At 54.9% G+C, this 14,588-nt stretch overlaps 1 protein-coding gene across 1 annotated transcript in view; it reads left to right on the top strand.

Annotated features, from left to right (window-relative positions):
* MAPKBP1 (mitogen-activated protein kinase binding protein 1) overlaps positions 1–14,588 on the top strand; it is a 55,550-nt gene that overhangs the window by 37,814 nt on the left and 3,148 nt on the right. The window contains 26 exon segments of the mRNA XM_021097365.1: positions 701–871; positions 2,364–2,501; positions 2,758–2,940; positions 3,170–3,187; positions 3,499–3,659; positions 4,368–4,557; positions 5,101–5,247; positions 5,466–5,641; positions 6,698–6,789; positions 7,047–7,172; positions 7,520–7,590; positions 7,760–7,881; positions 8,150–8,225; positions 8,338–8,449; positions 8,627–8,690; positions 8,942–9,076; positions 9,275–9,417; positions 9,621–9,679; positions 10,732–10,968; positions 11,403–11,569; positions 11,794–11,939; positions 12,061–12,258; positions 12,427–12,511; positions 12,784–13,067; positions 13,285–13,881; positions 14,330–14,415. Coding sequence (XP_020953024.1) covers positions 701–871; positions 2,364–2,501; positions 2,758–2,940; positions 3,170–3,187; positions 3,499–3,659; positions 4,368–4,557; positions 5,101–5,247; positions 5,466–5,641; positions 6,698–6,789; positions 7,047–7,172; positions 7,520–7,590; positions 7,760–7,881; positions 8,150–8,225; positions 8,338–8,449; positions 8,627–8,690; positions 8,942–9,076; positions 9,275–9,417; positions 9,621–9,679; positions 10,732–10,968; positions 11,403–11,569; positions 11,794–11,939; positions 12,061–12,258; positions 12,427–12,511; positions 12,784–13,067; positions 13,285–13,881; positions 14,330–14,415 — 3,984 coding nt within the window.

The raw sequence follows: 14,588 nt of genomic DNA, 5'->3' as shown, positions 1-14,588 counted from the left end.
CCTCAGTGAAGAGCACCCATCCCAGGCCTGGTCAGAGCTGTTGCCACTCTGGCGTCCTGAACAGATGCCAAATCCCAGGGTTTGTTGTATCTTCAGACTTTGGTTCTGAAGCCTTGGTGGGCACCAGAGTCACTAAAGGGCTTGTTAAAGTGCACATTGCTGGGTCTGCCCCCAGAATTTGTATGTCTGTAGGTCTGGGAGGGGACCCCCACATTTGAATTTCTAACAAGCTCCCAGATGGTGCTGATTCTGCTAGTTTGGGAAGCACATGGTGCAAACCACTGCTTTAAAGATATTCCTTAGCCTCGAAGGCCCCCTGCTGGGCGCACAAGGGACACCACCGCTCCCATCTCAGTCACACAGGGAGGCAGTGGGGCAGACATAGATGTGGGTGGTGGTGATTCTCAACCCCGGCTGCCCCTCAGAATCACTCTAGGAGCTTTGAACAAAAACAGAGGTGCAGACCCTCACCTGGAAATACTGAACCAAATCTAGGGCTGTTTTCTCTCTGATAATCATTGCTGTCCTGAGATATTTCTCATGTTTCCTCTATCCCTTTGCCCTCTATAGCACTCTGCTTTTGGCCAAGGGGTTATCAGAGAGATTGTGTCTGGTGGCTGGAGAGGTGGGGGCCTCCACCCTGAAAGGCCTGGGGAGGCTGCGTGCCCTGGCCCTCACTCCAGTTCTTGCCTCCCTGCAGAGTGGGCACATGCCTGCCGTGCGGGTCTGGGACGTGGCTGAGCATAGCCAGGTGGCAGAGCTGCAGGAGCATAAGTATGGTGTGGCTTGTGTGGCCTTCTCCCCCAGCGCCAAGTACATAGTCTCTGTGGGCTACCAGCATGACATGATCGTCAACGTCTGGGCCTGGAAGGTGAGTGGGCTGGGGGCCTGGCCTGATAGCATCATAGGGGTCTGAGGGTCATTTGGGGAGCCAGAAAGCTGCCAACCTTAATTCCACTCAGCTGATTTCGGTCTCATTCTAGAAAATGTTCTGAAGCAGAAAAAAACCAACTGTTTAGCCAAGTGTGTTGGTGGAAAGAGGCTAGCCTTCGCCTCGGAGGCCCTCCAGAGGAAACGAATCTCTTCAGTCCTCTAAGAAGGGATTCTCCTCCCTCTTCTCTTTTTTTGACCATTAAATCCTGGAAAGAAACTATTTATTTATTTACTTATTTATTTTTGCTTTTTAGGGCGACACCAGCACCATATGGAGGTTCCCAGGCTAGGGGTCAAGTCAGAGCTACAGCTGCCAGTCTACAGCACAGCCACAGCAATGCCAGATCCAAGCTGCATCTGCAACCTATACCACAGCTCAAGGCAACGCTGTGAGCTTAACCCACTGAGTGAGGCCGGGGATCAAACTTGCATCCTCATGGATACTAGTCGGGTTTGCTACCACTGAGCCACAACGGAAACTCCCTGGAAAGAAACATTTTAAAATACAGATCCTGGAGTTCCCGTCGTGGCGCAGTGGTTAACGAATCTGACTAGGAACCATGAGGTTGCGGGTTCGATCCCTGCCCTTGCTCAGTGGGTTAACGATCCGGCGTTGCCGTGAGCTGTGGTGTAGGTTGCAGACGCGGCTTGGATCCCGAGGTGCTGTGGCTCTGGCGTAGGCCGGTGGCTACAGCTCCGATTCGACCCCTAGCCTGGGAACCTCCATATGCCGCTGGAGCAGCCCAAGAAATGGCAAAAAGACAAAAATAAAAAAATAAAAATAAATAAATAAATAAAATAAAATACAGATCCTATTTATCCCCCCTCCATTCTCTGAACCTCTTTCTTCTTCTGTGGAAATGTTAATTTGTGCTGGATATTAGATTCCAGTTATAAGTGATATCATATGGTATTTGTCTTTGTCTTTCTAACTCATTTCATTCAGTATGAGAGTCTCTAGTTCCACCCATGTGGCTGCAAATGGCATTATGTCGTTCTTTTTTATGGCCGAGTAGTATTCCATTGTGTATATATACCACATCTTCCTAATCAAATCATCTGTCGATGGACATTTGGGTTGTTTCCATGTCTTGGATATTGTGAATAGTGCTGCAATGAACATGCGGGTGCATGTGTCTTTTTCAAGGAAACTTTTGTCTGTATATATGCCCAAGAGTGGGATTGCGGGGTCATATGGAAGTTCTATGTATAGATTTCTAAAGTATCTCCAAACTGTTCTCCATAGTGGCTGTACCAGTTTACATTCCCACCAACAGTGCAGGAGGGTTCCCTTTTCTCCACAACCCCTCCAGCACTTGTTATTTGTGGACTTATTAATGATGGCCATTCTGACTGGTGTGAGGTGTGAACCTCTTTCTTCTTATCCCCAAGAAGCGGAATTTTGATTCTTCCTTTGACTTTCCCTCCAGAAAAACATCGTGGTGGCCTCCAATAAAGTGTCCAGTCGGGTCACAGCAGTTTCCTTCTCCGAGGACTGCAGCTACTTTGTCACTGCTGGCAACAGGCACATCAAATTCTGGTACCTTGATGACAGCAAGACCTCAAAGGTGAGGGGCTGAGGCTAGAAGTAGCCCCAGGGCCAGAGTCTGCTCACCCCATGGCAGGAAGCCCTGCTGCCCTGGGCCGCCTCAGCTTGCTCAGCAGTCAGTCAGAAGTTGCAGATGAGCCAGATGTTTTCTGGGCCGAGGATAGTTGCACAGGGCAAGGGGGCTGGCTGCGTCTCCTCCCTCCTTCTCCCCAGGGCCTGGATTCCTGGGAAGGCTCCAGGGTGGATGGGTGGGCAGCAGTGGTGTGTCTTCACAGGTGAACGCCACTGTGCCCCTGCTGGGCCGCTCGGGGCTGCTGGGGGAGCTCCGGAACAACCTGTTCACTGATGTGGCCTGTGGCCGAGGCAAGAAGGCAGATAGCACCTTCTGCATCACATCCTCGGGGCTGCTGTGCGAGTTCAGTGACCGGAGGCTTTTGGATAAGTGGGTGGAGCTGAGAGTAAGTACCTCTGTCCCAGTGGGGGCTGCCGTGTCCCAGCTCAGGGGAGGTCAGATGCCTGTGGTTCTGGACCAGGGGCTGGGCCCTACATGCAGGAAGGGACCCCAGGAGAGAGAAGCTTGAGGGAGCCAGAGCTTGGCCTGGTTGCAGCCCATGCAGATCTGTGTAACTGCCTCCTCTCTGCTCTCTTTTTCTGTCTTTCTTTCCCCTGCTTTCCTCTTCTGCTCAGAACACAGACAGCTTCACAGTAAGTGGCGCTAGACTTTCCTCTCTTTCTCATGCTGTTCCTTTCTCTTTGCTGGGCTTTTCCTACATTGTCCTCTTTGCCAAAACCTCTAGGGCCTTAGAAGGCTCCCCGCTCCCTGATTCCCATCCCCCATCTGGCCACCTGCTGCTGGAGGGCCGGGCATCCCCAGATAACAGCTGAGGGGCTCAGGCCAGAGCAGCTGGGCTGATTCCCCCTCGCCCTGGTCTTGGCTGGTGTCTCCTCTTGGCAGGTGACGGCTGAGGAGGGGTTGAGCAGGTGGCTGGTGCTGACCTGAGCCCCTCTGTCTGTAGACCACTGTGGCCCACTGCATCTCTGTGAGCCAAGACTACATCTTCTGTGGCTGCGCTGATGGAACCGTGCGCCTCTTCAACCCCTCCAACCTGCACTTCCTCAGCACCCTGCCCCGGCCCCACGCGCTGGGGACAGACATTGCCAGTGTCACGGAGGCCAGGTGAGCTGTGGGGCCTCTGCCTGCATTTCGGAGCCTTACTCCGCACCCGGCCCTCCTTCCCTGTGCTTCAGGGATGACAGCAACGTCTCTGCACACACACCGGTTTGGCTGTATTGTACGCTGTGTGTAGATGTTAAGACGGGCTTATTGGAAGATTTGGGCTTGTGTTACAGGGACTGGAGTTTGGCTCTGTTGGATGCTGTGAGGAAGTAGGGAGTGGTCAATTCTACATTTGGACATTTAATAATTTTTATCTAAACGCTGGAAGGAAAGGTATGGCACTAAAGCTATAACTGGTAAAGAAGCAGCTCTCAGTTCTGATAGATGGAAAAGCGTGATATTCGGTCATTTTTGTGGTTTGTACAGTGACTTGTTTTCATCTGTCTCAGACACGATTACAGAGTAGTCTTGTTCTTTTTGGACTCCGTCATGGCCACAGAACTACCTTGTCTGCCGTTGGTGTTCCGTGACCTCGTTTGTTTTCCTCAGGAGAGTACCTGGGCCCAGCAGCTGGTGCTGGGGCAGCTCTCAGTGAGAGCTGTCGGAGGAGGCCTTTTCCTCTCAAGCAGCTGCTTCCAGACCTGTGGGTCTGGGAGGGCTCCCATGCTCTGCACCTTCCTTTGTGGGTTGGCTTCTGTTTTCATTCCCCTTAAGCCCTCATTTCATCAGCTTGTCCCTTACCAGTTTGCCCTGTCCTCTTCCCTACAGTCGCCTCTTCTCTGGAGTGGCCAATGCCAGGTATCCAGACACCATTGCGCTGACCTTTGATCCTACTAATCAGTGGCTGTCCTGTGTATACAACGACCACAGCATTTATGTTTGGGATGTAAGGGACCCCAAGAAAGTGGGCAAAGTGTACTCAGCACTGTATCATTCCTCCTGCGTCTGGAGTGTGGAGGTAGGTGGACTGGCTTGACCCGGTTTCCTGGGATACCATTGTAAGGGCAGGAAATGGGGACTCCAAGTAGGACATCATGTTCCTGTTGCCTCCTCGTTTCTCCAGCCACATCCCTGTGTCCATACACCCTCAGATAGGTCCTGAGGATTGAACTTGAATTTTAGTGCTTCTGCGAATGTACCCCTGTCCATCCTTAGCTTGGCCTCATCCTGGGCTGGGTGATCTTGGACAAGTTATTGAACTTGACCAAGCCTCATTTACTCAATGGTAAAATGATGTACTGGATTCTAATTGTTTTAAGAATTAAGTGAAATAATGTGAGTGGGAGACTTGGAAGTGTACCTGGTACATAGTAGGTGTTTGGTTCTGGTTCTTTCCCCTAGTGATTTGAAGAGTATCTAATAGTTAGGCTTGTCTATTATGTAACGGACACTAAACCTTGGCCAGCATCGGCTCCTTAACCCCATGGCCTTCCAGCTCCAAGGGCAGGCAGGGGACTGCTCCCTAACTGGAGCTCTGGCTTTGTTCCTTCTGCCCCTTCAGGTCTACCCCGAAGTGAAGGACAGTAACCAGGCCTGCCTGCCCCCCAGTTCCTTTATCACCTGTTCCTCTGACAACACCATCCGCCTGTGGAACATAGAGAGCTCTGGGGTGCATGGCTCCACCCTGCACCGAAACATCCTCAGCAATGTGAGCCACAGGGCCCCCACTCCATCCTAGTACCTGTGTCCACTCACCTCCACCCCCGCCTCTCAGGAACCAGGTTGGGTTCCCAGACCTTGATCTTCCAGCTCTTAGGTGGCCATCCTCTGGGAGGCCAGGCTCTCTTGTCCAGCATTCCTCTCCTCTTGCCTCTGTACTGAGTCAGCCCTGCCTTATCCACTTCTTCTCCTGATCTGCTCCGCTAGGACCTCATTAAGATCATCTATGTGGATGGGAACACTCAGGCCCTGGTGGACACTGAGCTGCCCGGGGGAGACAAAGCTGATGGGTCCCTGATGGATCCCCGCGTGGGCATTCGTTCTGTGTGTGTCAGCCCCAATGGACAGCATCTAGCTTCCGGGGATCGTGTGGGCACACTCAGGTAATGCCAGGTCTGGAATGGGAACTGCCTGCCTCACATGGCACAGGCTGGAGGGGTTCAGTCCCCAAGGACAGAGCTTTTTAAAAGTTTGGCTTAAAAAGGTTGGGGAAAAGATTTTCATCTACAAGGGAAAGATAATTACTTTGTAAGGAAGAAACCCTGCAGAAACTGTCTTAATCAAGTAATCAAGTGTTAACATCCTTGTATCAACATCACGAAATCCGTATGTGATGCCTCAGAATAACATAGCATTTTTCCTGTGGTATTCTTGCCAAACAATGCAGAAACTTAGTTCCATCATGAGAAAAACGTCAAACTCAAATTGAGGTACATGTGACAGAGCGCCTGTACTAATCAATACTCTTCTAAAGTGTCAATGTTATGAAAAGTAAGCAGAGACTGAAGAGCTGTTACATACAGGAGACTAAAGACTAAAGTTGATTCCGTAACAACTCAGTGCAACTGGGACCTAGATAGGCTCTTGGATGCAGGAAAAGAATATTGTGGAAAAACTGGTGAAGTGCACATAAAGCCTTTAGTTTATAGTATTGTACCCGTGTTAATTTCCTGGTTCTGGTAATTGAACTGTTGTTAGGTAAGATGTTAACATTGGGAAAAGCTGGGTAAGAGAAGTATGGAAACCTTCTGTACCCACTGCAACTTTTCTCCAACCCAAAAGTTCAAAAATAAATAAAAATAAAATTTAAAAAAAGGTCAGGAGTTCCCGTTGTGGCTTTGTGGGTTAAGAACTCAACATAGTCTCCATGAGGATGTGGGTTCGATCCCTGGCCTTGCTCAGTGGGTTAAGGATCCAGCATTGCCATGAGCTGTGGTGTAGGTCACAGATGAGGCTCAGATCTGGCGTTGCTAGGGCTGTGGCGTAGGTCAGCCGCTATAGCTCTGATTCCACTCCTAGCCTGGGAACCTCCATATGTTGCAGGTGTGGCCCTAAAATGAAAAAGCAAAAAGGTCAGGGAGAGGATGTAGTAGAGAAAGCAGGTGTCTCTTCTTCTGCAGCCTGTCAGTGACTGCTCCCTCCTCTCGTCCTCTTTGCAGGGTGCACGAACTGCAGTCCCTAAATGAGATGCTGAAAGTGGAGGCCCATGACTCAGAAATTCTATGTCTGGAGTACTCTAAGCCAGACACAGGTAAAGAGGATGTCTGGCACCCAGCCCAGAATGGCACAGGGCTTCTCCAGTCCTACTAGTGTCACTTACATCCATCCTGGCTTTGAATGTGGGACCGAAAATCCTTTAAATTACTTGGTATCTTTGCAGGTTTAGAGGATAGCTCCATCCCTTCCCTATGGTTTGCTGGACTTAGGGATGTGGGGCTTAGTTGTGCAGGGCCCAGGTAGGAGCCTACGCTGGGCACTCATGGGCTGATGGAGCTCTTCCATTCCCAGGTCTGAAACTGCTGGCATCAGCGAGTCGGGATCGGCTGATCCATGTGTTGGACGCTGGACGGGAGTACAGCCTCCAGCAGACGTTGGATGAGCACTCATCATCCATCACCGCTGTCAAGTTTGCAGGTGAGGGGAGGGCAACTGAGATACTTCCTGTCACCTATCACCAATTTCTCCCCTGCTCCCCACTGCCACCTGCCCCCCACCTCCACAAGAAGGGGTGTCAGTCGCAGGAGAGTGTCGCACAGCAGCTGGCGGGCCCGGGGCTGGGTGGGAAGGAACCCTGGACCCTGGAAGGAAGGCAAAACCAGGTTGACTGAGGATGGGGAGAAAGGAAAGCCTAAGCTTGGAGGGCAGCATCCTGGTTTAATTGTTTGGAGGAATGAAAGGGGGACAATGTGGAGGGGAAGAGAGGGAAGGCTGGCCCCTTCTTGGTGAGAGCGCTGGGAACAGCCAGCCCCCTTCCTCCGTAGCCAGCGATGGGCAAGTCCGCATGATCAGCTGTGGAGCAGACAAGAGCATCTACTTCCGCACTGCTCAGAAGGTGAGGTTACTGGGCTTCCCTGAATGGGGCAGTAGTCAGGGGTGGGGGTGGGGCCACTACCATTCCCCCGACCTGAGGTTGCAGGAGGTCAAGGGAGGCAAAAGCAGGGCTCTCTGGGCGCAGTGAGGCATTTGGGTGCGGGGTCTGCCCGCGTGCTCCACCCCTGCAGTCTGGAGATGGAGTGCAGTTTACTCGGACACACCACGTGGTACGGAAGACGACCCTCTATGACATGGATGTGGAGCCCAGCTGGAAGTACACGGCCATCGGCTGCCAGGATCGAAATATCCGGTGGGCATCCCTTTCTCAGACCACCTGACCACATTCCTTCATGCCTGAGAGGGTCAGCTCTAGGCAGCTCAGTCCCCATGGCTGTCTTTTTGTCCAGGACTTTGTGCCCCCTGGAGCCTACAGAATGAGTACTTTCCTCACCCAAGAGGTGGTAGCCCCTTTGGTGCTGGGGCGTGGATTCCAGAGAGAACAGGCTGGTGTTGCTGCCACTCAAACATGCTTGATTGTGACCTCCTCCTCGTGTGAATGAGAGTGTCTGTTTTTCCAGGATCTTTAACATCAGCAGTGGGAAGCAGAAGAAGCTGTTTAAAGGGTCGCAGGGTGAGGATGGCACTCTGATTAAGGTGAGGGCCCAGGAGCATGGGTGTTGGTCCAGATCATGGGAGGGCGGCAGGGTGCTGGCCGGGGAGGGACCAGTGCTCCTGCCCCCGTCCAGCCATGTCTCCTGCTCCTCAGGTGCAGACAGACCCCTCAGGGATCTACATTGCCACCAGCTGTTCGGACAAGAACCTCTCCATCTTTGACTTCTCCTCAGGCGAGTGCGTGGCTACCATGTTTGGCCACTCAGGTGAGCGTGGCCCCGGTATCCTCCCCCTGGACTCTTCTCTTTCTTCCTTAAGGTTCTTGGGTCCCAGCAGAGCTGTCTGTCCCTCCCCTCCAGCAAATCCCCTACTTCCACCATTGGGACAGACACTTGGCTGGGACTTCAGGGTGGCTCATAAACCATATTCCTTGTTCTTCACAGAGATTGTCACTGGCATGAAGTTTAGTAATGACTGCAAACATCTCATCTCTGTGTCAGGGGACAGGTGAGTAGAAGCTAGCTTCCCTGAGACGCAGACTCTTCCTCTGTGTCCCAAACACACCCTGCCCTTCCCCTCTCTGCACGTCAGTGATGTCTTGGGAAGTAGGGCTGAACAGGGGTATTTCTTGGCTGGGCCTGACTGGGCACCGGAGGGTGGCTGTGGTCTCCTTGCCAGCCCATGGAGAAGGGGTATGAGTGACACCCCTGGGGTCCCACCCTCCTCCTCCATCACCCAACTCTGTGGCTCTACCCCAGCTGCATATTTGTGTGGCGCCTGAGCTCAGAGATGACCATCAGTATGAGGCAGCGTCTGGCCGAGCTGCGCCAGCGTCAGCGAGGGGCCAAGCAGCAAGGACCCTCCTCTCCTCAGAGGGCCGCTGGACCCCACCGGTGAGAACAGAGGGTGGGCTGTGGGCAGGTGGTGGGTGGGCATCAGGACTGCTTGCTGTGATGTCACTGCCCCTATTCCTCACTCTGGACCACTCAGTAACTCTGTATCTCCCAACACCTGTTTCTCATGTGAAGACCAATGGTGTTGGGTCTCTTCCCCCACTGAGTCTCCTCTTCCCATGCCCTTCCTTGTCTCAGACCCAGGCACAAGGCCCCATCGGTGCTCTCTCCCGGACCAACTCTCTCATCAGACAGTGACAAGGAGGGAGAAGACGAGGGCACCGAAGAAGAAGAACTTCCAGCTCTGCCCATCCTTGCCAAGGGCACCAGGAAAGAGCCAGGTCTGTGGAAGTCTGCTGTGGGGCCAGACAGGCACCAGTTGGTACAGTGTCTAGACGGGCCCCTTCTGGGACTCTGGGGGTGAGAGCGGCATGAGCTGAGGAAACAGGAGCATCACTGTGGCCTCGTAGGGTGTGGGCTGGTGTGGGGCCAGTGCTCCAGGGTGGGTGGGCAGGAGACACTGTCTGACTGCCTGTCTCTGCAGCCTTGGTGCCCAGTCCAGCCTTGCCCCGAAGCCTGTCCCACTGGGAGATGAGTGGGTGAGTCACCATTGTTAAAATGTCCTTCCAAGGTTACAAGAGGTGAAGGAGGGTGTAAATAGGGCTCTCTACACCTGGCGAGGCATTTGAGCATGGGGTCTGCCTGCATGCTTGTACCCCTTGTGTCCAAGGAAGGGGAATGTGAGCCACGGGCTGGTCATAGGTAAGGGGTGACGAAGCCCAGGTGCTTCATCCCTTTGGCCAGGTGAGGTGGCTGCAAGGGTTAGGGGCCCCTAAGGAAGTCCTCCACTTGTCAGCTCTTGGGGCCCTGGGAGGAAACGTGAACAAAGAACAGGTTGAGGTGGGGAATAGGAAAGGAGTCTGAGCCAAGCAGTTAGAAGGAAATTTCAAGAAAGTCAAAGGGCCAAAGAGCAGAAATCTGGAGAAACTGTAGTTCTGAAGACCTAGGTTAGGAGGAAAGCTCAGAAGTTCTGGAACAGTTAGAGGGAAGAATGCTTAAGAGGACCAATAGCTGAGTGGCAGCCTCAGAGTGGCAGGAGGAGGATAAAGGCTTTCAGCGGCAGCCCAACCCTCCCATGTCCCATGTCAGTGTTTCAAGTGCTGGCATCTTTCATTGTTACCAGCAGTTTGATGCAATGATGGCGGGGTGGTGTCCGGTGTCTTCTGACCAGGCCATGGGTCCCCAGCCTGAGCTGTTGAGGTTTGCCCTTGGTGCTATGGACTTGGGGCTGTCCTCAGAGTGGGGGACTTTAGAGACTCCCCGCTCTGAGGTGTCTGTGACTGAGACCAGAAGGTCCTCTAGGATAGGACAGAGAGTGGAGCTGAGAGCGTGAACTTGAGCCAGACTACCTGAGCTATGACCTGCACGCAGGTTGTTCTGAGGCTTGGACAAATCACTGAAGCCCTCTGTGCATCTATTTTCCCACATATAAATATAAAGCTAATAGTAGTACCTGCTTCACAAGGTGGTTGTGAGGATTAAATGCGCTAGTACATGTAAAGTGCCTGGCACACAGCAGGTGACGTGAGCATTTGCTGATGCTGTTGTGTGGTTGTCATTGTTACTCTTCTCTGGTCCCCCCCCCACCACACCAGGCACAGGAAACGGAGGAGTTCCTAGACCCAGCTCCCGCAGCCAACCAAGGACCCAGGAGAAGGGGGCGCTGGGCTCAGCCAGGTGTGGAGCTGAGTGTTCGCTCCATGCTGGACCTGCGGCAGCTGGAAACTCTGGTCCCAAATCCTCGGGGCCCTAGCCAGGACTCTGTGGCCGTGACCCCTCCTGGTCTTGGGAACAATGGTCAGCAGGCCCCTGAGAGCTCACGTGCTAGTCAGGTGAGCCCGCTTTCTCCCAGCAACCTAGAAATCTCCAAGCAGCCTCAGCCAGCCTTGTGCCAACAGCTGGGGGCCTGAGCATACATCCAGCTGTGCTTGCCCTGCCCCTGTGGGATGTGGGTAACCTGAGCTGCAAAATCAGGTGGGGCTGGCTAGGCTGAGTGGTACAGTGACTGAGGTGGAGAAGCAAAGGGTTGCCTTTGTCCTGGGCTGGGCTCCTTGGAGTGTTCATGATATGAAGTGGTGGCAGTCTGGAGTATTCCTCCAGAAGCTCAAGAACACTAGTTGGAGCCTAGCCTGGCTCCTCAGTGTCTGTCCTCAGAGTTGGAGCCTCTCCCAGAATGGGTGCCCGCCAGATCCTGGTCCCCTCCACCTCTTTCCCCAGACCCTCACTCACAGTGCTGCCCCAGTGATACCCCTTTGTGTGTTTCCAGGATGAAAAGCCCCCTCGCCCTCAGGCTTCCCAACCCTGTTCCTGCCCCCACATTATCCAGTTGCTATCCCAAGAGGAAGGGGTCTTTGCTCAAGATCTGGAGCCTGCACCCATGGAAGATGGTATTGTCTACCCGGAGCCAAGTGACAGCCCCACCTTGGATACCAGGTGAAGGTCCTGCAGCCCTCCATGGCCACTCCCGCCCCCCGTCTTCGCTTACCTCTGAGTGTTCTGTCTTTGAACAGAGGACTGGCCACAGGCTCACAGGGCTTGCCCACTGCTACAGCACTGCCTCATCCCCAGTCTTGTTCATAGGAGGGGCAGAAGGAAGGCAGGAGTCCAGTGGGGCTGCTGCTCATCCCTCCTCTTTCCCCTGCTGGCCTTTCTGGCAGTGAGTTCCAGGTGCAGGCACCAGTCCGCGGGGCCCTGGGAAGAGTGTACCCAGGCAGCAGGGCCTCAGAGAAGCACAGCCCTGACAGCGCCTGCTCTGTGGACTTCAGCAGCAGTCGCCTTTCCAGCCCTGAGCATCCCACGGAAGGTGAGGCTGCAGCCCTGAGGGAGGGCCAGGACCATGCGGGTCAGTGGACTAAGGTGGGCGTAGAGGCTTTGGCGACAGATGGGTGCAGTGTGATGCTTCTCTCCTCCTCCCCCACATCCAGACTCTGAGAGCACTGAGCCCCTGAGTGTGGATGGCATTTCCTCAGACCTTGAAGAGCCAGCCGAGGGTGATGAGGAAGAGGAGGAAGAGGAGGGAGGCCCTGGCCCCTATGGGCTGCAGGAAGGCAGTCCTCGGACCCCCGACCAGGAGCAGTTTCTAAAACAGCACTTTGAGACGCTGGCCAATGGGGCTGCTCCAGGTGTGGTCAGAGGGCCAGCATTTGGTCACTGCAGTCTACCCTTCTTCCCTCCTCGCCTGGCTGAGAGGGAGGGTCCAAGGGCAGGCCATGCCCGAGGGTTGCCTTCTAGGAGAGGCAGAGCTTGGGGCAAGGGCTTGCTTCAGTTCATGATTTCTATCACCCTGGCAGGGGGCCCAGTCCGGGTAGCAGAGCGGACAGAGTCTCGGAGCATCTCTTCCCGATTCTTGTTGCAAGTGCAGACCCCCCCACTCAGGTACTCTCCCCACAGTGGCCCCCTTTCCTACAAGGATCTCCCAGGAGGGCCAGTCCTGCCCCTGGGGCAGCACATGGCCTTCCTCTCTCCAAGGTTGTGTCTTCCACGCCCAGCAGTATTGTGCACTCCAGGTTTTGGGACAGCCCCTTCTGGCTGGCTTGGTGTCTGCCCTTCTCTCCTGGTGCCTCTCGTGCTGTGAGAGCTCCTCCCTGACTCAGCAGGGAGTAGCCCTGAGCCTTCTGTGGGCTTTCTTCCACGTTTCCTCCCTGTAGGGAACTGTCCCCACCTTCCTCAAGCCTGGCACAGACGTTGAGACCAGTGCAGGTGCCCCGGACTCCTGATGAGCAGCGAAGAGGCAATGGTGCCAGTCCTCCAGGAGCACCCCCAGAGGCAGGGCCATCACCTGGGAACCCCGGCCTGCAGCAGGCAGCCCCTGTGCTCTTGCCACGCCGCCGCCTCAACCTGGACAGTAGCTGGGCCCCCAAGAGGGTGGCCACAACCACCTCCTCAGGGGGCCTCCAGAAAGCCCAGTCCGTGCAAAGTCTGGTGCCACAGGGTGAGGAGCTGGGGGCTCAGCTCCAGGTGTGGGGAGTGTGGAGCATGGGGGCATGCCTGAGGAAGGCGACCTCGTGGAGCCCTGCCATGTCACTGTGCTTGCCAGTGGGTGGCCTTTAGTGGCTCGTGCAGGGCATGGCAGTGCCTAGGGAGTTGAGCCTCAGCACCCAGGATGGTCTCCTCACCCCCTGACGTGTGTACTTCTGTCTCCTCTGCAGATGAAGCCCCTCCACCAGGCCCATGGCTCTTACAGGAGATGGAGGCCCAGGGGCGCCTGCGCTCCCTGCCCCACACTGATGGCCGTTTGTCTCGGCCCCGCTCCTACCAGAACCCCACCACCAGTTCCATGGCCAAGATATCCCGCAGCATCTCCGTTGGGGAGAACCTCAGCCTGGCTGCCGAACCTCAAGCTCCTGCCCCAGTCCGAGTCTCCGCAGTTAGCAAGCTGTCCCTGCCCAGCCGGGCTCACCTGGTCCTGGATATCCCAAAGCCACTGCCTGATCGTCCTACCCTGGCCACATTCTCACCTGTTACCAAGGGCCGGGCCCCTGGTGAGGCAGAACAGCCTGGCTCCCCAGTGGGCCTGGGAAAGACTCACAGTACATCTGAGAGGCAGGCCTGTTTGGGGGAGGGTGCAACTCCCAAGCCTAGGACCGAGTGCCCGGCTCAGCCGGGGCCCAACAGTCCCCGTGCCCAGCAATTGCCGGTCAGCAGCCTCCTCCGAGGCCCTGAGAACTTTCAGCCCCCACCCCCTGAGAAGACTCCCAGCCCCATGGAATGCACCAGGCCAGGGGCAGCCCTGAGCTGGGACTCAGGTGTGCACAGCTCCCCAGCTCTCATCTCCTGCCCCATCCTCTCTCTCCCGTCTCTGTTGGCCACTCTCTGGCTCCATCCCATTTCTGTGAGTCCAGCCTCTGACGTTTTTCGTCCTGTCTGCTCCTGTTTTGGTCCATAAGTCACACCCCTGATGGTGAGGCCCTCCTGCCAACCTTCATGACCTCTCTCTGACTCATTTGCCCCTTCAGTGCCTTCTGGCCCTCTGGGACCCCTGGGGCTGGCGCTGGCCCTTTCCTCTGGCCCTTGTTTTCTGTATAGTGTTGGGAGGGTGTTGGGAAGGAAGGAGGCAGAGTAAAGGGCTGAGGGCATCCGATGCTGGATGGGGGCAGGGGTGGTAGGCCTTTCTTGCCCTGAGTGGCCCCTGGGTGGGGAGGCCTTTAAGGGCAGCTTTGCTGGGCCTTCCTGAGCTGTATCTGTCCCTCCCAGAACCAGCAGTGAGCCTGGAGCAGTGCGAACAGCTGGTGGCAGAGCTCCAGGGCAGCGTGCACCAGGCCGTGCGGCTCTACCACTTGGTACGTGTCGGGTACCTGCCAGTGGGAAGACAGATCATGTCGGGCATGCTAGTTGAGCATCCAGAACATAATAAGGCACTTTCACAGATGGGTGGGTGGAGCAATTAAGAACATTCTGAGTAGGTGAGCGGCTTAGAGGACCAGACAGGCCTCTTGAACTGAGCACTTAGCGG

Source organism: Sus scrofa, chromosome 1 (genome assembly GCF_000003025.6).
Source record: "Sus scrofa isolate TJ Tabasco breed Duroc chromosome 1, Sscrofa11.1, whole genome shotgun sequence".
Classification (NCBI taxonomy): domain Eukaryota; kingdom Metazoa; phylum Chordata; class Mammalia; order Artiodactyla; family Suidae; genus Sus; species Sus scrofa.
This window is presented reverse-complemented; position numbering and strand designations above follow the sequence as displayed.